Below are 23,462 nucleotides of genomic sequence, written 5' to 3'. Positions count from 1 at the left end.
TCACAAGCTGAATATGTTTATTTACAAAATGCACTTAGCCTCCCTCCCAGCCTGCGTGCCCGCGGGAGAGGGAGGGGGCGGGGCCTCGCACGCCCGAGCCCCCTGGCCCCGCGCCCCCAAATCCACTGGTGGGTGGACTTGAGGGACAGTGGGCCCTTCTTGCGGCCCCTGTCAGGACCGCGTGTCCAGTCGGTTCATGTATTCCTGCAAAGCCTTCAGGCGGGCGTCTATTTCGGCCATGTCAGCCGCCTGGTGGTCCGAGCTGTATTCTGCGAGGGCAGGTGTGGGTGCAGGGCTCTGTGAGGGGCCTGAAGCCGCAGGGAGCTACGGGGCCCAATATGCTGCCCTTAGTACCATCCCCACCGGCTCTGGGGCAGCTGAGGAGGGGGGGATGTGGAGTCTAAGCTCACCTTTCATGGGGACCCAGCCCCCTGAACTGGCTAGGCGTCTCTGATGGCGGCTGCGTTCCAGGGGGATGGACTTCTGCTGCTGCGGGGGGCAAGAAAGGGGATCAGGCAACCTCTATTCCTGCCCCCCAAATCCCGCCGGAAATTCTGAACCAAAAGCCCTCAAAATAAATAAATAAATAAATAAATAAATAAGGGCTGACACTCCTTGAGCACTTATACGCAAATAACCATCTCCTATCTTCACCAGAACCCTGTGAGGTGAATGCTATTATCATCCCCACCTAACTGATAAGGAAACTGAGGTGCAGAAGCTAAGCAACTACCTTGGGTCACACAGGTTATAGGAAGGGGAGCCAGGTGTTAAGATCTGGCAACATGAGGCCTGAGCCAGTGCTCTTAAAAGGGCCCCACCCACCCATCCTCCAAAGGAATCCCAGAGCCGCCTCTGCAACCTGACCCCCTTGAAAGGAATCGTGCGGCAAAGGGACAGTGAGCTTCTTCTGGTGGTTTAAGGCTGCCCATACCTCCTCCAAAGCCTGAGGAAAGACACTCACCGTATTCGACCCACTCCAGGTAGTGGGGCTGGGAGGCTTCCCGCGTCGGCTAACAGAGAGGAGAGAGAATTAAGGACCAGTGGGAGGAGTCTGAGGCACCTCGCATCTCACCCTCTTGCGGGGTTTCAAGGCTCCAGCGTCCATCACCCAATCTCCCCGCAAAAAGGCTGTTTCCAGTCTCCCCAGACAGCCTTTTGGAGGTGGTGCTTTCCCCCAGCCTAAGTTTTACCCTCTAGGGAGGGATTCAGAGAAATCCTCGAACTCGCTACAGGAGCTGGCGGACGAGCAGCGGCTGCGGAAACTGTCCACTAGAGGCAAAAGGAGAGTGTGAACCTCCCGCAATGGCCAGTCCCACCCACCCTCCTGCCAGCCCCGCGGCTCCAACCCAATTACCCGAGGAGCTGCGGTTTCGGGAGCGGTTAGCCGCGTCTCCTCGGCCGGTCACGGTAGCGGGGGGCCGGGTCTGGCGAGACCAGGAGATGGATGGGCCATCCCCGCTTCCTCCGCTGCCCAATCGGTTCCGCTGCTGCTGCTGCTGCTGCTGCTGCTGCCTGGGGAACGAGAAAGGAGACGCCCACCTGTGCGCCCGACTAATTCCGGGAAGGGCATTGCTGCGCCCCTGCGGGTCACACCTAAACAAGGAAAAACCAAGCGAAGACACACACAACGGGTAGGGGTGGGAGAGACAATTAAGGGGGGCGGGGTTGGCGATCAGAAGAGTCTGAGGTCAGGTGAGAAGCAGGGGCAGGGAGGGGGGAAGAGAAGAGATGGGGGACGCGACAGGTGACTGAGACGGGGATGGATGAGGGCACAGGTCAGAAGGTCAGGTAAAGGGGCAGGGATACGGGCAGGAGAAAACAGGCCCTAACTTTCTCTTGATCTCTCTCTGTTTCTTCTCCTTGGCTTTCACAAAGGCTGTTGGGTCGAAACGGGGCACGCGACCACCTAGGACCGAATAGGGGTCGAGTATGGAGAGAAGAGGAGGCTGGGATCACAGGATCACGCCTCCACAGTTCTAGTCCCGCCCACATTCTCCCACCGGCAGGGCAGGGCCATCAACAGACCTGTGGGCGAGGGCGAGGGGCCGGCTGGACCGCCTCGACCCCGGCCCCCGCGGCCACTCTCCCGGGATGAGGAGCGGGTGGCGCCACGGCCACGGGACGTGGAGCGCTCCCGGGACGTCGAAGTGCGATGCTCCCGGGCGGAGGGTGGCACCACAGGCGGAGTCCTTCTCCTGGGAGCACGGAACCCAATGTCGGTTCCCCACAGGCGACAACTCCTAGCCCGTCTCTTCCCGGACCGCACCATCCAGGAACCTTCAGACCCATCCGCTCCACCAACTCCTCGACATTCACGCCCTCACACACAACCCTCCCAGATACCTTCCCCTACGCTCCACCACCCTCCGAGCCCCACAATAACCTCCCAAACCCATCTGTCACTTCTCTGCATCTTAAAACACCCCTTCACCAGAACCCTCTCCCAGAGAGAGGTCTCCCACAGCTCCCTGGAAACCCTTGCCAGTTTTTCAACACCCACCACAAGAAACGCCAATAAACATCCCCCAGATCCCCACCAGCTGAGCGGCGCCTTTTCTCAACTTGGCCTCAACCCCCGCCCCTTCCGGTCTCTATCCCAGGTCCAGCCTCCCGAAGGCCGCCTCAGGCCTGCCCATCTCTCAAGAGACCCCGCGAAGAGTTTTCAGCTCTAGTAAGACCCGCGTCTCTGTCCCAGGCAGTCCACTAGGCCCCTCCTACCCTCCCTCCCGCCCGCTCTCAGGCCTCACCCGCCCTCTCCATCCTCCCGTAGCCCCCCCCCCCCACCTTAGGCCCCGCCCATCCCGCCAGGAGCCCACCTGCAGGCGGGGTCCGCAGCTCCGAGGCCCCGCCCACCCTCGGCCGCGCCCCTCACCCCCTCTTGTAGGTGGCCAGCTCAGTGTTCAGCGTCTTCAGCCGGGCACGCAGGCTCCGCTCCGACGCCTTCACCTCCTCGAGCTACCAGGAGGGAAGGGGGGCTTAGAGGCGCAGACCAAGTCAAGGTCTGGGCCCCGCCGGCCGCCCCGCCCCTTCACCTCCTTGGCCAGACGGCGGCAATCCTGGCTCCGGCGGCCGGACCCTCGGTGCCCGAGGCCGCGCTCTTGCCGCAGCTCCAGCTCCAGGCTGCGCACCAGCCCGCGCAGCGCCTCGATCTCCTGGCGAGCCGCCCGGCCGGCCAGCGCCTCCTCGCGCGATCGGCCCAGCTGGGCCTCCAGCTCGCGCTTCTCAGACGCCAAGCGCGACACCCTGGGAGGAAGAAGTAGACTGCGAGGGCTGGGGCGGAGTGAGGAGCCCGGTCCCATAATCCTCGCTCCTCCACCGGGCTGGGCAATTCTTGGTCGGTAATTAGAGAGAAGCCAGTGAAAATCAGATGCTGGGCTGATGGGAATTTCAGAAAAGAGGGATCCAGCTCTCAACATCCACACTCATCAGGGCCAGCACCACTTGACCGAGGAAGGTGTCCTCCCAGAAGCCCGAGTCTGATTAGCCTGCAGGTTTAACAACGACTTCACGGGAACTACAGGGGACAGGGGATGACACAGAGCATGGAGATAAAATCAAAGTCCAGAACAAATAACCTCGCTTCTTCCTCAAACGAACAGCATAAAAAAGGGGGGGGGGAGTAAAAGAGACTGTAACAATCTCTTTTAAAGATTTAAAAAACACATCAACAAACTGCAGTGTGGGCCATACCAGGATACTTGGTCATATAAGCCAATCACAAAAAGGCACTTGTGAGATAATCAGAGAAGTGTCAGTACATACACTTGGGTTATCGGATGACATTAAGGAATTTTTATTAATTTTCTTGACTGTAATGATAGCACTTTTTTTAAAATGTCTTTATAGGAGTTCCCGTTATGGCTCGGTGGTTAACGAATCCAACTAGGAACCATGAGGTGCCTTGCTCAGTGGGTTAAGGATCCGGCGTTGCCGTGAGCTGTGGTGTAGGTTGCAGACACGGCTCGGAGCCCGCGTTGCTGTGGCTCTGGCTTAGGCCGGTGGCTATAGCTCCGATTTGATCCTAGCTTGGGAACCTCCATGTGGTGCAGGTGCGGCCCTAGAAAAAACAAACAAACAAACAAATAAATAAATAAATAGCTTTAAAAAATGTCTTATATGTTAAATATGAACACTGAAATGTTTATGGAGGAGATAGGATGTCTGGGATTTGCTTCTCAGAGGAGAGGAAAAAGTGCTGATCAAACAAGATTGGCAAAATGTAGGTAACCACTGCAAGTGGGGTACAAGTACCTGTGCATTGTACTACTGTCTAATTTTGTGCATGCTTGGAATTATTCTTTTTTCTTTTTAAAAAATTACTAGTAAAGTATAGTTGATTTACAATGTGGAATTTATCTTTTTTTTTTTTTTTTTTGTCTCTTCTAGGGCCACACCCATGGCATATGGAGGTTCCCAGCTGGGGGTCAAATCGGAGCTGTAGCTGCTGGCCTACACCAGAGCCACAGCAACGCAGGATCCGAGCCTCGGCTGCAACCTACACCACAGTTCATGGCAACGCTGGCTCCTTAACCCACTGAGCAAGGCCAGGGATTGAACCCACAACCTCATGGCTCCTAGTCTTATTTATTAAACACTAAGCCACAATGGGAACTCCTTGGAATTCTTCTTCATAAAAAAAAACCTTTTTTTTCTTTTTAATCTGTGGCTCCCCTGCCACTCTCCAAGGAGCTTCCAGATTCGGTCCCTTCCAGCTGACGTCCCCCCTCCCTCCTCTTATCCCCCCTCCCTCTCTGGCTCCAACCAATCTTCCCTCTGCAAATGCAATTTTCTCCTCCTGAACCCTCCCTCCTCCTTCTCCTGGCAGGAATGACTCCACTCATCCTTCAAATAGCATGCCCCCCTGGGAAGCCTGCCCGCTCCCCTGCCAGGCTAGGTCCTCTCCCTCTGTCCTCCTGGCTCTCTGTACATTTCTCTCCCAGTGCCAATCACAGTGGAGCTGGCGTTGCTCAGTGGGATTATCTGCTTTCTGTCTGTATCCTCTCTCCAGCTGTTCGGTCTCTGTATAGGAACCTGGGCTCTGTGGCCAGGCTGACGATGCTACTCCAGGTATTACAAGCTGGGTGACCTGGGCAGTTTCACTTCACATCTCTATGAAATGGAATGATATCGTAACCCCTCCCTCTAAGGTCGCAGGAATCTAAGAGTACTTAGAACATGTCTGACACTGAGTAATGATTCAAAAAACATCAACTATGGCTGGGCAGTGTGCCTGGCACACAGGAGGAGCTCAATACATGTTTGATGAATCTTGGAGTCTTCCCAAACTCTCACTCCACATTGAGAAGAGGAAGATGAGAAGGAACCGTCCAGCTGTGGATCTCAGGGCAGAGGGCGCCACCTGGTGGTCATCCTGGGCAACACATGCACCAGGAAGACTGAAAGAGTTCTCCAGCCCTAGGAACTCCCACTCCTGGGAGGAGACACGTCTAGTCCTCCCTGTCAGCACAAGTGCTCAGTCCTGGGCTAGCAGCTGCTGACAGTGCACAGTAGCTGAGGAGCTAAAGGGGGATTTTGCTGATTGCCTGGATTCAAGGTATAGCTTGGCTGTATTCCTTCTCTGGGCCTTGGTTTCCTCCTCTAAAAAATGGGGATGATAGTAGTGCCTACTTTGTGCAGATTAAATGAATTAAATCATATAGCATGAGCAGAGTCCCTGGCACAGTTAAATGCCTGACAAACACTAGCTACTTTTACTATTATTATTATTATAACTATTATTACTAAAGAAATAATAATGAGTGGGGTCCCCTCCAGGTGGAGACCAGGTCCCAATTAGCCCCTCCATAGTCCTCAGTACGCAGCAATTATGCCAAGCTTGCTTTCCTTACTTTTGAGTCCTCTTGGACTCACCACATTCCCACCTAACACGGGGCCTTTGCACATGCTGTTCCCTCTGCCTAGAACACCCTTCCCCACCCCGAGACCCCATCAGGTTCCTGTTACAGCCTCCCATAGTACAGGCTCCCCTTCCTCCCTACTGCCATTGCCATTTGCAAGGATATATCAGGTGATTTTGTGATTGATTATCTGGCCCTCGGCGCTAGTATTACACAATGGACAGGGAAGGGGCCAGCACAAAAGAGGTGCTCAGTGAAGGGATTCAACTGAATACAGCCCTACCTCACACCCTGTCTTTGCACATGCTATTCCCTTTGCCTGGAACACCTTTCCCTTACCAGACAAGTCAGGTTCCCCTCTGGGCTCCCTCAGCCCCACTCATGGTGTATCTCCACTGTCTGCAGACAGACCTGTCTCCCCCACTGGACTGAGAGCCCCAAAAGGGCAGGGTCCAGACTGTCTCCATCATCGCCGTGGCCCCAGCTCCACTTAACACAAGGTGGGCACAGAGGAGGGGCTCAGAGTAAACATTTGGGGAATGAGGCATAGCTGTCCTTCCAACGGTGCCAAGCACTGGGCCCCCAGAGCCCAATCGGATGTGTCCCCCAGACTCACTGCTCCCGCAGGTGCCAGATCTCAGTCTCCCGGCTGTCTCGAGTGTCCTGGCCGTCCAGCCCTCGAAGGCGGCTCAGCTCCTCCTTCAGTGAGCGAATGATGCCCTGCAGGACCACAGGGTCTGGCTTGCCCTGGTACGGGAGGGGCAGCGGGTAGTGAATCCTGAGAAGGAGGATTAGAACCGTGGCTCTGAGAGGACAAGAATCCACCTGGGAAAGCACATGTGGCCATTTCTGGCCAAATACTACAGGACATTTTTTGGGAAGCTTCTAGGAACACTTTTGTTTTCCTAAGAAAAATAGTAGATACAATTAGCAAGCACAGCCCCATTCCACTTCCTCCTGCTATGATACAGATGCGACCCTGGAGGTCCGGCAGCCACTTTGTGACCATGAAGAGATAAGGATGAGGTCAAAAGCCAACACATTAAGGACGACAAAAGAAAAACCAAAACCAAAACAGAAAGAGCCTGAGCCCCTAAAGAAACTGCTGAGTAGCAGCCACCTACCTAGACCAAATGGTTATTTGATAAACTACTTAAGGCCCCAGTAGTGGTTATCCCCTTACTTGTAACCAAACACAATACTACATGATACAAACTTCAACACTGAAGACTGCAAAGGCAAGGCAACATCCCACCTAGCCCTGGGTACCAGGGATTCTGAAGTTCTATCCGCATCTTCTCCCACCTGCCCACCAGCTCCCGTGCTTGTACCCACCTGTCAAACTCCACAGAGTAGATGAGGATCAGGTATCGCTTGGAGTTGAGTTGGGCTGATCTTGAGGCCAAGGAGCCTGGGCGGCCCCCCATCTTTCGGTTCCGCAGGGATTCCAGATCTGTGTAGGTTAGCAGGTCAAGAGTGACCGACTCACTGCTCTGTGGGAAGAGGATGAGAAGAGCTACCCAAGAGCCAGCACCACCACGGCCAGAGCACACAACCCACACAGGGACAGGCCACGCCCCATTCATTCATTGGGCTGACTGGGCTTTCCTCCACTCAGGCTGGTGATCAAGACGGCCTTGCCCCATGAGGGGCTGGCACAGGACATCATCAGATGGAGACACTGGAATGAACCTAACTGGTGAACTGCAGGGGACAGCTTAGAGCTGTGGCCTCTGAGTGTTGTCTGCAGACCCCGGGAGTCCCTGAGACCACTCTGGGGGAGTCCAAGAGGTCAAAACAACTTACATAATACTACTAAGATGTCGGAGTTCCCGTCGTGGCGCAGTGGTTAACGAATCTGACTAGGAACCATGAGGTTGTGGGTTCGATCCCTGGCCTTGCTCAGTGGGTTAAGGATCCGGCGTTACCGTGAGCTGTGGTGTAGGTCACAGACGCGGCTCAGATCCCGCGTTGCTGTGGCTCTGGTGTAGGCCAGTGGCTACGGCTCCGATTAGACCCCTAGCCTGGGAATCTCCATATGCCATGGGAGCAGCCCTAGAAAAGGCAAAAAAGGCCAAAAAAAAAAAAAAAAAAAAAAACAAAAAACCTACTAAGATGTCATTTGCCTCTTTTGCTGTGTTGACATTTGCACCAATGGTGCAAAAGTCATGGTGGTAAAATTGCTGGTGCCCATTAGCAGAAATCAAGCCAGTGGCATCAAACATACTAGAATCCACTGTACTCTGCACTGCCATGCAGTCTGCATGGGGCCAAGAAGGAAGGATTAAAAACACAAATAAATAGGAGTTCCTACTGTGACGCAAGGAGAGTGGCAGCGTCTCCACAGCGCCAGGACGCAGGTTTGACCCCCCCCTGCCAGGCACAGTGGGATCCAGCATTGCCACGGCTGCAGCATAGGCTGCAACTGCAGCTCGGATCTGATCCCTGGGCTGGGAACTCCATATGCCATGGGGCAGCATAAATAAAAATATAGAAAATAAATCCAAGTTTATTGTGTTTTTTTTTTGTCCATGGCCAAGACATGCAGAAGTTCCCAGGCCAGGAATCAAACACAAGCCACAGCAGTCACCCAAGCCAAAGTAGTGACAATGCCAAACCGAATCCTTAATTGCTAGGCCACCCAGGGAACTCCTGCTTTTTTGTTTTTGGTTTTTGGTTTTTTTTTTTTTTTTGTCTTTTTGCTATTTCTTAGGCCGCTCCCGCGGCATATGGAGGTTCCCAGGCTAGGGGTCTAATCAGAGCCATAGCCACCGGCCTATGCCAGAGCCACAGCAATTCGGGATCCGAGCCGCGTCTGCAACCTACACCACAGCTCATGGCAACGCCGGATCCTCAATCCACTGAGCAAGGACAGGGACCGAACCCGCAACCTCATGGTTCCTAGTCGGATTTGCTAACCACTGCGCCACGACGGGAATTCCTGTTTTTTTGTTTTTTTGTCTTTTTAGGGCCGCACCTGCAGCATACGGAAGTTCCCAGGCTAGGAATGGAATCAGAGCTATAGCTGTCTGCCACAGCACCTCGGGGTCCAAGCTGCACCTGTGACCCACACCACAGCTCACGGCAATGCCAGATCCTTAAGCCACTGATCGAGGCCAGGGATTGAACCAACGTCCTCATGGATGCTAGTCGGGTTAATTACTGCTGAGCCACAATGGGAACTCCAGGAATGTTCTTCATGAACCTATAAACATTATTAATTTTACTAAATCTTGACCCTGGAGTAGACAGATTTTTACTAGTGCGTGAGACACAACAGAAAGTACACACTCAGCTACAGATCAAAGCACGACATTTTCTCAGGAAAAGCACTTGTGCGACTGAATTTTGAGCTCCATTAACCACTTTTTCAGGGAATGCTATTTTTACTCAAAAAGGGACTGACAGACAAAACTATGGTTCTTCAGTCTTGGGTGTTTGGCAAGGATTTTCTCCAAAGTGAACAAAGTGAGCCTGTCACTTCGAGAAAAACAGCTCACGGTATTTGTTGCCAATGATACAATTCAAACTTCAAAGAGAAAATGAGAATTTTGGAAAACTTGTCTCTGTCCCTGTGTGCCTGAGAACGTCTCAATGGTGAAAGACTCTCCTGCCACATCAGTGAGGATATTAACAAATGCGACTTCCTGATATTGAATAATAAGAGGTGGCAACACGTGGAAAGACTGCACAACTCAGTGAACCAATATTTTCCAAATGACCAATGCCTGATATTACGAGTGATGTTACAAATGCGTGATGTTACAAGATGCATACAGGGTCCTGCAAAGCTCAACATCCACCAATAGAGATGTTTTTTCTTTTTTTGGCCGCCCCACGGCATATGGAGTTCCTGGGCCAGGGATCAGATCCGGGCTGCAGTTGCAACCCAAGCTACAGCTGGGGCAACACTGGATCCTTAACCCACTGTGTCAGGCTGGGGATCAAATCTGCGCCCCAGCGCTCCCAGATGCTGCTGATCCCGTTGCCACAGTGGGCACTCCAAAAAACTTTCATGTTACAGATTAGGAAAAGTTCATAGCTATGGTCTCGGATTCCACATTGCGACAAACCCTTAAGAAACTACTACATGTCCAATTTTAATGTGTCAGCAAAGGAGGATATGCACAATCATCTAAAAAAGCTATTAAAGGACTCCTTTTTCCAACTACATTGTCTTTCTTTCTTTCTTTCTTTTTTTTTTTTTCAGGGCTGCAGCGGTGGCATATGGAGGTTCCCAGGCTAGGTATCAAATCAGAGCTGTAGCTGCCGGCCACAGCAGTGCAGAACCCAAGCTGAGTCTGTGACCTACACCACAGCTCACGGCAACGCTGAATCCCTAACCCACTGCTCAAGGCCAGGGATCGAACCTGCATCTTCATGGATGCCAATCAGATTCATTAACCACTGAGCCACGACGGAAACTCCTACATATCTTTCTGAGGCAGGTTCTTCTGCATGGACTTCAACCTGGATATAGCACAACAGACTGAATGCAGAGGCACATGAGAATGAAGCAGTTCTCTATTAAGTCAGACACCAAAGAGATTTGCAAAAGTGTTAACCAAACAAAACCCCACTACATTTCTTACTAAATAATTTTGTTTTAGAAAATGTATTTTTCACAAAAATGTTATTTAGGTTAACATTTAACAGGTTTATTATTGTTTGTTTTTTTGGCTGTGCCTGCAGCATATGAAAGTTCCCAGGCCAGGGACTGAACCTGTGCCACAGCAGCTACCTGGGCTGCTATAGTGACAAGGCCAGATCCTTATCCCACCATGCCACAAGGGAACTCCGAGTTTATTATTGTTATTTTTAAATGACTTCATAAACGTCTTTATATTTTTCTCAGTTTTAATTTATAAAATGGCAAACAAATGTTGTTGTTGTTGTTTTTTTTTGTCTTTTTTTTTGCTATTTCTTGGGCCGCCCCTGCGGCATATGGAGGTTCCCAGGCTAGGGGTCGAATCGGAGCCATAGCCACCGGCCTACGCCAGAGCCACAGCAACGCGGGATCCAAGCCATGTCTGCAACCCACACCACAGCTCACGGCAACGCCAGATCGTTAACCCACTGAGCAAGGGCAGGGACCGAACCCGCAACCTCATGGTTCCTAGTCAGATTTGTTAACCACTGAGCCACGACAGGAACTCTATGTTGGGTTCTTAACCCATTGAACCACGACGGAAACTCCCGCCACTAGCTCACTCACTTATTAGATGAAAGATCGAAAAGGAAGTGGTCTGGCATTCCTGCTATGGCGCAGCAGGATTGGTGGCATCTCTGCAGTGCCAGGATGCAGGTTTGATTCCTGGCCTGGCACAGTGGGTTAAAGGATTTGGTGTTTCCAGCTGCGGTGTAGATCACACTGGGGCCCGGATCTGCGCCACGTTAACCACTGCGCCACGACGGGAACTCCAAACAAATGTTGATAGATAAAACCTGCATAGACAACAGTCCTTTGGTGTCCTATTTTTTTTTTTTTTTTTTTTTTTTTTGTCTTTTGTGGGATGCACCTGTGGCACATGGAGGTTCCCAGGCTAAGGGTCTAATCAGAGCTATGGCTGCTGGCCTACACCACAGCCTCAGCAACGCCAGATCCTTAACCCACTGAGTGAGGCCAGGGATCAAACCCACAGCCTCATGGTTCCTAGTCAGATTTGTTTCTGCTGTGCCACAATGGGAACTCCTGTCCTTAGTAATTATTAAGAGTATAAAGGGGTACTGAGACCAAAAAGTTTGAGAACCACGGGGTTAAATAAATCATGATGAATGGGTATACTAGAATACTAGGCAACTACTAACAAGAATGACAAATTCAAGAGTTCCCATCATGGCTCAGTGGTTAACGAATCCGACTAGGAACCATGAGGTTGTGGGTTCGATCCCTGGCCTTTCTCGGTGGGTTAAGGATCCGGTGTTGCTGTGAGCTGTGGTGTAGGTCACAGATGCAGCTCAGATCTGGTGTTGCTGTGGCTCTAGCGTAGGCTGGAGGCTATGCTCCGATTAGACCCCTAGCCTGGGAACCTCCATATGCCACGGGTATGGCCCTAGAAAAGACAAACAAAACAAAACAAAAATAGGATGACAAACTCAAAAGTTTTCACAACAGGAGGTCCCCCTGTGGCACAACAGGATCAGCAGTGTCTCTGCAGCTTCAGGATGCAGGTTTGCCCTCAGCCCCCCATAATGGGTTATAGGATATGGCACTGCTAATAACTGCAGAATAGGTTGCAACCATGGCTTGGATCTGATCCCTGGCCTGAGAACTCTATATGCCATGGGGAAGCCAAAAAAAGAAAAAAAAAAAGTTGTAATAATAATAATAATAATAATAGATAATACTTGTGTAGTACTTACTATGAGTCAGGTATTATTCTAAGCTTTTTACATATAACTCATTTACTCTTCATAACACTTTGAAATGGAGATTACTACTACCCCCCCCCACCACAGATGGGGAAACTAAGACACAGAGGGCAAGGACTGGGCCCGGGGCTCCCGAGCTGTAAGTGGCAGTGATGAGTCTGACTTCAGAGTCCATGATCTTAACCCTCATGCCTCACCACCCGTAGATACCAAAGTGTTAACAGGTGGAGGCAAGACAGAGAAAGGGGATTAGACACTCTTAGTCAAACATGAATGGCATCCCAATTTTATGAGTGCATATTTTATCTATAGTCAGAGCAATAACGTAGTTCACAGGGTTTTTTTGCTTTTTTTTTTTTTAAGGGCCGCACCCACGACATCTGGAAGTTCCCAGGCTAGGGGTGGAATCAGAGCTACAGCTGCTGGCCTACACCACAGCCACAGCAGCGCAGGATCCAAATCATTTTTAAGACCTACCCCAAAGGTCACGTCAATGCCGGACCCTTAACCCACTGAGCGAGGCCAGGGATGGAACCCATATCCTCAGGGATACTGGTCGGATTCGTGTCCGTGCACCACAACAGGAACTCCTGCAGTACATGCTTTTTAAATGATATCGAAATAGCATCTTTGACCCTCTAAGTTCCAACCTGCTTTTTTTTTTTTTAATTTACTTTGTTTTCCCAGTGAATTTTGAGGATTCTTTATATATTCTGTATACATGATTGATTTGCAAATGTTACTTGTCTTTTCATTTTCTTTCTTTTTCTTTTTTTTTCCTCTTTATGGCCGCACCTGCAGCACATGGAAGTTCCTGGGCGAGGGACCAAATTGGAGCTACAGTTGACGACCTACGCCACAGCCACAGCAACACTGAACCTGAGCCGCATCTGAGAACTATACCAGTCACGGCAATGCTAATGCTGGATTTTTTTTTTCTTTCTTTTTTTTTTTTGGTCTCTGTATTTTCTAGGGCAGCCCTCGCGACATATGGAGGTTCCCAGGCTAGGGGTCTAATTGGAGCTGTACCGCCGGCCTACGCCACAGCCACAGCAATGTGGGATCCAAGCCACGTCTGCGACCCATACCACAGCTCACGGCAATGCAAGATCCTTAACCCACTGAGCGAGGCCAGGGATCGAACCCTCAACCTCCTAGTTCCTAGTTGGATTCATTAACCACTATGCCATGACGGGAACTCCAGCTTTTTTTTTTTTTTTTTTTTAACAATTTTTGACATTATATATTTTTTCAAGTGTTGGTCTCTCCTACTAGCATGGCAGCTTCATGAAGGCAGGGATTTTGTCTCCTTAGTTCAATGCTAGATTCCCAGTGCCCACCACAGTGCCTGGCACACAACAGATGCTCAGTAAACAAAATGAAGGATATCTGTATTCACTGATGTGACAATTTTTATGAAATATCACTGAATCATTCAAAGAAGTTGACAGAATACTTTGGGAAATATAGCAACTACATAAAATTATATATCTGCAGACACACACACATACACGTTCACAAGTGAACAAAGAAATGGCGAAACAGCTGGAGTGATTTTCATCAAAATATTAACAAAACATTACCAGGAGTGGGTATTAGGAATAGAGTGATTTTTATTTTCATCTTTACATCTGTCTGTGACTTGAATTTTCTCCATGGGAATCACTATCACTAGAATTACTCAGGAGTTCCCGTCGTGGCGCAGTGGTTAACGAATCCGACTAGGAACCATCAGGTTGCGGGTTCGATCCCTGCCCTTGATCAGTGGGTTGAGGATCGGTGTTGCCTTGAGCTGTGATGTAGGTCGCAGACGAGGCTCAGATCCTGCATTGCTGTGGCTCTGGCGTAGGCCGGTAGCTACGGCTCTGATTAGACCCCTAGCCTGGGAACCTCCATATGCCTCAGGAGCGGCCCAAGAAATGGCAAAAAGACAAAAAAAAAAAAAAAAAAAAAAAAGAGAGAGAATGCGCCATTTATACTTGGGAAAGAAGAAAAGCCCTACTTCTTCAATGCAAGAGAAGGTAGAGGGTCTTTACACATCAGGTGGGCATCTACCCCGCCCCCAGGAATCCAGGGCACACCTCCCCCAGCCCCCAACCCTGGCCCCTACCTGCATGAGAGCCGACTCCAGCATGTTACAGAAGATGTTGAACTGTTTGAAGTTCCCTGTCTTGTGAGTCAAATCTTCGATGACTAGGTAGGGAGAAATGTCCTTCCTGAGGTCTGACCACTTGCCCAGCCCAAGGGCAATGCACCCTAGCTGTCCAACTGTCCCCAAGACCAGTGCCTCTGGCCCAAGGGATGAGCTCCCCACCCCCTCCCCACCTTAGAAAGCCTCTGGTCAGGTAGAATAGGCAGGTGGACGCGATCCTGGTTGGCCTCATCTTCTGGGAGAAGTTGATCCCGGGGAAGGACAGGCGAGCCCACCCATGTAGGCACACTCACAGCTGGCATCGAACTCGCCCCGCCACTGGTCAGCCGTCATCCGGTCCTCCACCTCCAGCTCTAGCACCTGTCCAGACACCATCACCCGCACTGCGTGCTCCACACCCCGGAAGACGTAGTCCACCTGCAGGCCAGCTGGCTGGTCCATGGCCACTGTCACTGAAGAGGAGCACGAGACAGATGAGGGGAATGAGACAGAGACCCAGAGGGGCTGAGAACCCAGGCGCAGGAGCTGGAAGGTTCCACCAGGTACCAGCTGTGGCACCTCAGGAAAGAGACTCCCTCTCTGTGCCTCAGTTTTCTCATCTGGAAAATGGGTACAGTGATGGCACCTAGCCCATAGAGCTGTCGTGAGGAAACTGGACAATACACATCAAAGCATTTAGAACTGTGTTCTGCACATTACTATACTCAATATACTCTGATTAATAGAATATGTGATTTCCAATAAGAGAATCATGATTAATACTATTGATTATTAATTTATTAATCCTTATACTCATTCTATATGTATTATTCATTTATTCAAACATTTGTGGAGAAAAGTCAAGCTAGATGGCGGGGAAAGAGTACTGAGATCAGGTGGGACAGAGATTTTAAACAGGGGGTCAAGAGTGGCCTCCCTGAAGAGGTGACATTTGGGCAGAGAGCCAAAGGAGGCCAGGGAACAAGCCATGTGGCTATCCCGAGGGAAAGTGGTCCACACTGAGAGGACAGCACGTGCATGGATAATATATTACCCTTGATATGCTTAAATCATTTACACTGAATTAATAATTGATCTTATTCATTAGTTCACTGCAAGCTTAAGTACTTTCTCTTAGCCAATAGGCTCACTACTGTTAGTTCTATGAGGAGCTGGAGAAGCGGGTCAGGCCTCCACACAGTCTGGATTCTGGCTCAGAATGGGAGCCCCAGGCTGCCTGGGTTCATATCCAAGTTCAGCTACATGCACATACACGGGCAAGTCACTCAATGGCTCCTGGAGCCAGATTCCTTATCTATAAAGCATGGCCTATTTTGCGTGCTGGGGACAAGAGGAGAAACCAGATCCTGTCCCCATCCTCGAGAGAGTGGCAACAAGAATTCCAGTGGTGGCTCAGCATTAACGAACCCAACTAGTATCCATGATCCCCGACCTCGCTCAGTAGGTTAAGGATCCGGCATTGCCGTGAGCTGTGGTGTAGGCCGTAGACATGGCTCAGATCCCATGTTGCTGTGGCTGTGACAGAGGCTGGCAGCTGCAGCTCCGATTTGACCCCTGGCCCGGGAACCTCTGCATGCTGAGGGTATGACCCTAAAAAGACAAAAAAGAAAAGAGAGAGAGAGAAGCAACAGTCAGAGGCCTAAAAATGTCAAGTAGTGGGGAAAGAAGATGCTAACAAGTGGGTGCTGCTTTTTTAGCTAAGGTGGTCCCCTGAGCAGAAGCCTGGTAGGAGGGAAACAGGTAACTATCCGAGGAAGAGGATCCAGGCAGAGGGAAGAGCCAGGCATAGGCTCCAACATCCAGGCATAGGGATGTTCCTAGTTTGTTCTGAAAACAACAAAGAGGTCAGCTGAGGGAGGGAGACAGGGGAAGTGATGAGATCAGAGCTGTAACGGGCCAGATTATGTTCCTGCAGGCCTTTGTAAGCCCATAGGAGGATAACAGCGTTCATCTCCTTGGATTGGCGTAAGGATTAAATGAATTAATCATGTTAAAATCCTTGGCGAAACTGAGCTATGCCCGACACAGAAAGCACTCAATACATATTGGCATCATCATTTTTTTCATTGAAATATAGTCAATGTGCAACATGATGTTAGTGTTGGCCCCACTACGCAGTGCCTCGCCATTTGCATACATTACGAAATGATCACCACGCTGTCTGGTGACCATCTATGCCCGTACAAAGTGGTTTTGGGGTTTTTTTGGTTTTTTTTTTGGCTTTTTAGGGCTGCACCTGCAGCATATGGAGGTTCCCAGGCTAGGGGGCAAATAGGAGCTGTAGCCACCCGCCTACACCAGAGCCACAGCAATACCAGATCCCAGCTGAGTCTGCCACCTACACCACAGCTCACGGCAACATCAGATCGTTAACCCACTGAGCAAGGCCAGGGACTGAACCTGCATCCTCATGGATACTAGTCAGATTCATTTCCGCTGAGCCATGATGGGAACTCCCCACACAAAGTTATTGCAATGCTACTCACCATATTATATGGCTTATTTATTTTATAATTGGAGCTCTGTACCTTTTCTTTTCTTTTCTTTTTTTTTGGTCTTCTCTTTTTATGGCCGCACCAGCGGCATATGGAGGTTCCCAGGCTAGGGGTCTAATAGCAGCTACAGCTGCTAGCCTATGCCGTAGCCAAAGCAACACCAGTTCCAAGCTGTGTCTGGGGCCTACACCACAGCTCATGGCAACGCTGGTTCCTTAACCCACTGAGCAAGGCCAGGGATCGAACTTGCAACCTCATGGTTCCTAGTCGGATTCATTTCCTCTGCGCCACTACAGGAACTCCTCATCATTATCCTTGTTAATATTACTTTGTTGTTGTTTCTGAGATCACAAAAGACTTGCAAGATAAGACAAGCCCATTCCCTTCCCAGTATACAGATGGGGAAACTGAGGCTCTACGAGAAAAAGGGCCCTGTCCGGAGTTCCACAGATGCTCCAAAGACAGAGCCACCCACAGCTGCCCCTAACCCAGATCACGGGGACCCCTCCAGGGCCTGATCTCCTCTCCCCATCGCCTCCTTTAGTCCTCACACTTTCCCCAATTAGTTCTTCCTGAAGTCTGATATTGGAAAATTTATGTTGTGAGAAAAAGATAAGCCCAGAATCTCTAGGTCAGTGATTTTTAACCTTTTCAGATTTTTTTTTTTTTTTTTTTGTCTTTTTGTCTTTTCTAGGGCCGCTCCCAAGGCATATGGAGGTTCCCAGAGCCACATCTGCAACCTACACCACAGCTCACGGCAACGCCGGAGCCTTAACCCACTGAGCAAGGCCAGGGATGGAGCCCGCAACCTCATGGTTCCTAGTCGGATTCATTAACCACTGAGCCACGATGGGAACTCCTAACCTTTTCAGAATTCTTGAGTCTGAGAATCTAATTAGCTCTCTGAACCCTCCCCAGTTAAATGAATAGCCCCATAATCCTTTGCAAGTAATTTCAGGGTCTCTCGGAATACCACTCCCCAGGCCCATTCACAGATCCCCTTCCTCAAAGGCCCAAGGACAATCGCCTGAGCCCGAGGTCCTGACAGGCACCCCTCTGCCTCTAGATCCAAGCTCTTAACTTTATTTGGCGGGGGGGGGGGGGGGGTCCTCTGATGTATTGACGGGGCTGATGAAATTTGGGCAACCCATTTCCTTGGAAAATTCACACTCTCACAATTGTACTTTCATTCTCAGTGGTTTCAGAAATGAAGGTTGACAATTCCTGACCTATGGGCAAACAAATAGCTACACATTTCAACATAGCCTTCGTCCGCGGGCCCCCAACATGGGTGCCAGGCAGCGCTGGCCCCGCCCCAACGGGTGTCCTAAAGGCCGCCCACCGACTCCGCCCCTCGGACACCTCAGGCCAATCAGCGGTCGCGTCGTTCGGGTTACCACAGTGTCAAAGGCAGCAAGCGGCGCACCCAAGGAGCCACGCAGCCCGACCACCCCATTCACAAGTCTACTCTTGATACCCGACTCTCCCGAGGGGGCGGAGGAGGAAAGGGGTGCGCCCCACCCCATCCCCGCTGCCAACCCCAGCCCCGCCCTCCTCCTTCCCCCTCCCCCCAAAAGCCCCCATTCATAGTCCTTCACTAGATAACAGGCCCTTTCTGCTTCCAACTTCTCTGATGACACAACCGCCACCACGGTCTCCTAATCCCCCGAATATTCCGCCCGAATTCAACCCTGCCCTCACCTGCACAACTTTTGCCCACTCCCCTCCATCCATCCTCTCTCTTCTAGACAGAATAAACCCCACATTCCTGCCAGCCGGCTCAACTCGCCCTTCCTGACCTCAGCTCACCATCACTCACTCTCTAGACGGCTTCAAGACTCTGGCCACTCCCCTTTCCCCAGACCCCCCATGTTCTACTGCCCCCCCCCCATATTCTACATTTCCAGCCTGTATTCCATAACGCTCATATTTCAGCTGGATTCTATTTCCTCTTAAATTCTATGTAAACTCCTTCTCTCTCCAGCCCCCCACATACATTTTCCAACTCTTCCCTTCGGAGAGCCCTCCCTGAATACCATCCCCTCCAATTCTGGGATTTTCCAGGCGCAGGGCCCCTCTCTTCCTCCCCCACCCCCACCACCAACCCTGTCCTTCCACCTGCATCCCCACCCTTGCTCTGTAACTCCAACCAGTGCTCTGTGACAGCCGACCAGTGGCCCATCCTGGTCGCTAGTTCTGTCTCAGTCCCAAGTCTTGCCTTTGAGGCCCCACCTTTGCCAGCCGTGACATCAGCACTTCCACCATGTACTAGATGTGGATTCCCCAGTGCCCGACTCTGATCCACACACCTGACCCCATTTCTCTGGACTCACATCAAGGCTGCTGTGCTTACACACATGCACATGCTCAGGTTTCCAAACCTTCAGCCCTCTCATCTTTCGTTAAGGTGAGCCCCCCCCCGCCCCATTTCCAGAGTTACATCACCGCCCCTGGCTCCTCCTCCCAAATTGTGCTCCCGGGATATTTCAGAGTCACAGCCCTCATCCCAGGACTAGAGCTGATAATCCTTCACCTTGGGCTCCCCCAAAATAAATCTGCGTCACCATCTCCCACACCAGACATGAGCAAATCACCACTCCTGGCAGCCCCCATCCCTGATGACTGTTTCCCCCCATCAGCCATCCCACCACCACCAAATAGTCCAGCCAGCCATGACCCAGCTGGACACTCCAAGGCAGCATCCTCCCACCTCACACACACACACAGAGCCCCGCGTGAGTGACTCCTCCTAGCCCCCACTCCCAGCTCACCGCCCATCACCATGGGGGGGGGGATTGGGGCTGGAGAGAACGCCCTCCCCCTTAGCCCTGCACGCCTCCAAAATACAGACCAGAGCCTTCCGCATCGGCACCCGGCACATACAAACCCAAAGCCCACAATCCAGACTTGCACAGTACACACTGCAGTCCATCACCACCCCCTCCCACACTGCCCCTCAAAGCTTCTGCCTACCAACCAGTGACTCACCCTCAGTTCTGCTCTCGGGTGGGTACTGTAACCATCCCCCGTTTTACAGAGGATGAAAGATCTTGCCTGGAATCCCGCAGTGAGGGACTGGCACATCCATCCCCCTACTCATTCTCAGCTGCCCTTCCCTGGCTACCTTCCAGTTTCCTCCCATAATTCTCTGTGCCTTTCCCCCTCCACAAATCCAGGTGCGGCCTCTCACCTTCAGCCTCGTACACGCTGCAGGCGGGGGCTCCTGAGTTCAGAGCCTGAGCTGACATGTGACCCTCGGCAAGGCGTTGACTCTCTCTGGGCCTTTCCCCATCAGCGAAGCAGGGATCATGAGAGCTCCTATCTCACGCAGGATTACTGTGGGGACGGAATTAGTCAGTATATGTAAGGTGCTTCAAACTGTGCCTGGCACTCGGTCAGCTGTTCCCATCTGTGCAACCAGCGGACGCACAGTTGACAGACCAGAAGCCCGTGAGGGCACAGCCATTTTGATCATTCTGGTATCTTCAGTACTGTGGGCCTGGCACAGATCAGCGGCTGCTTGTGAATTAATGCTTGATGCCAGGAAACACGGTTCAAGAACCTGGGGGGAATTCCCACTGTGGCTCAGTGGAAACGAACCTAACCAGTATCCATGGGGTTGCGGGTTTGATCCCTGGCCTTGCTATGGGTTAAGGATTCAGCGTGGCCATGCACTGTGGTACAGATTGAAGACAAGGCTCGGATCCCACATTACTGTGGCTGTGGCGTAGACCAGCAGCTGCAGCTCTGATTCAACCCCAAGCCTGGGAACTTCTATATGCCGCAGGTGGGGCCCTAAAAAAAAAAAAAAAAAGAATGAAACTGGAGGTACAGCCAAGGTGTCCTCCTATCAGCTCACTTTTTGTCATCCTTCAGGTCTCCTCAGCTCCAATAGACTGGAGGCTGGGTGACTCCTGACTCGAAGGCTGGGTGAAGGGCTGTCTCAATCCCTGCAGGGTCCCCAGCACTGCCCAGTGCCGGGTCAGCCACAGAGGAGGAGTGTGATGAGAGTTCCAGCCCAAGCTCTGAATTGGCCTGTTTCTCAAAGTGAGGGCTTCAGCATCAACAGGGGAGCTTGATGACAATGCAGCATCCTGGGCACAGTCCCAAACCTGCAGAAGCAGAATCTCCAGGGGTGGGCCGAAGAATCTGCATTTCCTACAAGCTTCCCCCCGCATGAACTACATCTGAGATTTTCTGCCCTCAGTCACTGCAGTCTGCCCAGTTTATGACCCCATCTAGACCCTAACACCCGACCCGACACCCTCTCGGCTCAACAACCCTGCCCTATTATCACAGGGAGGACACCCCCCAATCCCCGCCAAGAAATGGTGGTCATGGTGGGATGGTACAAGTAATACCTTTTTTGTTGTTGTCTTTTTGGAGCTGCACCCGCTGTGGCTGTGGCTATGCCTATGCCACAGCCCAACAACACAGGATACAAGCTGCATTTGCGACCTACACCATAGCTCACAGAAACACCAGATCCCCCACCCACTGACTGAGGCCAGGGATCGAACCTGTATCCTCATGGATACTAGTTGGATTCCTTGACCGCTGAGCCACGACAGGAATTCTACAAGTAACACCTTTAAAGCACTATGTGTGTTTCTAGGTGCTGAGTTCTATACCCACTTGGAGCCAACACTCTAGTGGGGAGTGTCTAAGAAGCCCAGAGGATATAAACAAACACTAATATATGTCAGGTAGTGGTGTTACGAAAAAAATAAATAAATAAAGCCAGGTGGCAAAGGGCCAGAGAGTGACAGGAACTATTTCAGTTCGGGTGGTCAGCAAGGGCCTGCCTGCGGCATTGACATCTGAACAGAGACCCGAAGGAGATGGGGGAGAAGCCATGGAGGCATCTGAGGGAACTCGAGGTAGACAAAGGGGACAACAAGTACACTCCCCAGGTGGGGATCTATTTGCTACGTCTGAGGGTCAGCAAGGGGGCCAGGGGGGCTGAAGCAGAGTAAGCAAGTGGGATTGGTGGGAGTTAAGGGCAGGGAGGAGGAGGAGCTGGGGGGGGCGCTGTATGCTTGGCAAGGACTTTCACTGCATGAGCTGGGAGCCATGGGAGGGTTTGAAAAGAGGCAACATGATCTGACTTTTGTACTAACTTGACTGTGGGGTCAAGGGCAGAGGCAGGGAAACCAGTGAGGAGGCCACTGCAACAGACCACGCAAGAACAGGTGACAGCTTAGGGGGTAGATTCTGGATGTTTCAAATGTAGGCCCGTGAGATTTGCTAATTGACAGTATGTGGATGAGAGAACAGGGAGGAGGGAAGGATAATGCCAAGGTTTTTGTCCTGAGTACTTGGAAGGATGGATGGAACTGCCATCAACTGGGTTAGGAGGTTGAAGGGGGAAAACTCCAAGTTTGGTATGGAACAAGTTTTTATTTTTATTTTTTTATTTATTTATTGGTCTTTTCTAGGGCTGCACCCGCAGCATATGGAGGTTCCCAGGCTAGGGGTCTAATCAGAGCTGTAGCAGCCGGCTTACACCACAGTTACAGCAATGTGGGATCCGAGCCACGTCTGCGACCTACACCACAGCTCACAGCAACGCCAGATCCTTAACCCACTGAGCAAGGCCAGGGATCGAAACCACAACCTCATGGGTCCTAGTCGGATTCGTTAACCACTGAGGTATGACGGGAACTTCCTCCTGGGACAAGTTTTTAAAGTCTGTATGTCAGCTGGACTTCCAAGAAGAAAAGAGCCAGCCATTGGACATACGAGTCTAGAGTTCAGGGTTGAGATCCCAAATGAAGATACACACCTGGAAATATTACATAGAGCATATGAAATCAAGAGATTGGGTGAGGCGCCAGAAGGTAAATGGTACAGAGAAGAGATGAGGTCATTCTATCCATGATAAGGCTGGGGCACAAAGGGTTAAACAGCTCGTTCAGTGGCAGGGCCGGTGGCAAAGCCAGTATTCAAACTCAGGCAACCAGACCCCAGAGCCCGCACTCTTAACCACTGGTAGGGTTGCTAGGAAGCTCAGGAGTTAATTCACATAAAACACTTGGTAGGTGCCCGGCGCACAGTAAATCCTCAGTAAACGCTACGTGTATCATTAAGCCTTCTCACCTCGTTAAAGCACATCCTCATCCCCGGAGTCCTCACTCATTCCCTCCCTCAATGCTGTTCTTCACCTACCCTCCACTCAAATCAAAGCTTGCAACTGATGGCAGGGACCTCCGCCTCTTCACACAATACTATAATAACCCTTTGCCTTAAAATTTCCCATTAATCGCAAGGCTATTTACAAGGGCCTCTATATTTTATTATCTGCTGTCTCCTACCTTAGCCTTTAAAGAGCCTCCTGCAAAACAGAAAAAATCCCCACCCCCCTCACGTACAGCCCTCTGCCTTACCCCTCACGAAAGCGCCTACCTGTGCTAAAGGGCAACCCCTCCCGATTTCCACACTGTCAGGTTAGCCTCCTGCCCAGCCAACCTCTCTACCTAGAGCACCCCCTCCCCCTAAGATCGCCACCCGGTCCCGCGCACCCTCCGGTCTCGCCGCCCCTCACCTTCCCCACGGACTCTTCTCCTCGCGAGCAGCTCAACT

General features: G+C 51.3%; 1 protein-coding gene across 13 annotated transcripts; it reads right to left on the bottom strand.

Moving 5' to 3' along the window:
* Window positions 1-23,462, bottom strand: CCDC61 (coiled-coil domain containing 61). 13 transcript variants are annotated; one of them, XM_084961217.1, is made up of 15 exons: window positions 23,425-23,462; window positions 20,071-20,216; window positions 14,559-14,837; window positions 14,344-14,426; window positions 7,197-7,354; window positions 6,478-6,639; window positions 3,036-3,246; window positions 2,876-2,958; window positions 2,029-2,198; window positions 1,834-1,909; window positions 1,358-1,515; window positions 1,194-1,272; window positions 965-1,013; window positions 411-489; window positions 1-269 (listed from the first exon to the last, which is right to left on the bottom strand). In XM_084961217.1, the coding sequence occupies exons 4-15, from the start codon at window positions 14,365-14,367 to the stop codon at window positions 172-174; spliced, it is 1,347 nt and encodes a 448-aa protein (XP_084817343.1). In that variant the 5' UTR covers window positions 14,368-14,426; window positions 14,559-14,837; window positions 20,071-20,216; window positions 23,425-23,462; the 3' UTR covers window positions 1-171. The 13 variants fall into 13 exon arrangements, 10 of the variants coding, with proteins under 10 accessions (XP_084817343.1, XP_005664667.1, XP_020950255.1 ...); XM_005664610.4 differs by having other exon boundaries at window positions 14,679-14,837; XM_021094596.2 differs by having other exon boundaries at window positions 1-324; window positions 411-486; window positions 14,679-14,837.

The sequence above is a fragment of the Sus scrofa genome, chromosome 6, assembly GCF_054392235.1.
Source record: "Sus scrofa isolate SSC_HxYL_T2T_F1_AM1 chromosome 6, Sscrofa_HxYL_maternal_Yorkshire_Landrace_v2.0, whole genome shotgun sequence".
In the NCBI taxonomy this organism is placed as follows: Eukaryota; Metazoa; Chordata; class Mammalia; order Artiodactyla; family Suidae; genus Sus; species Sus scrofa.
Note: the sequence above shows the minus strand (reverse complement) of the source record. Positions and strands in the feature narration are given on the sequence as shown.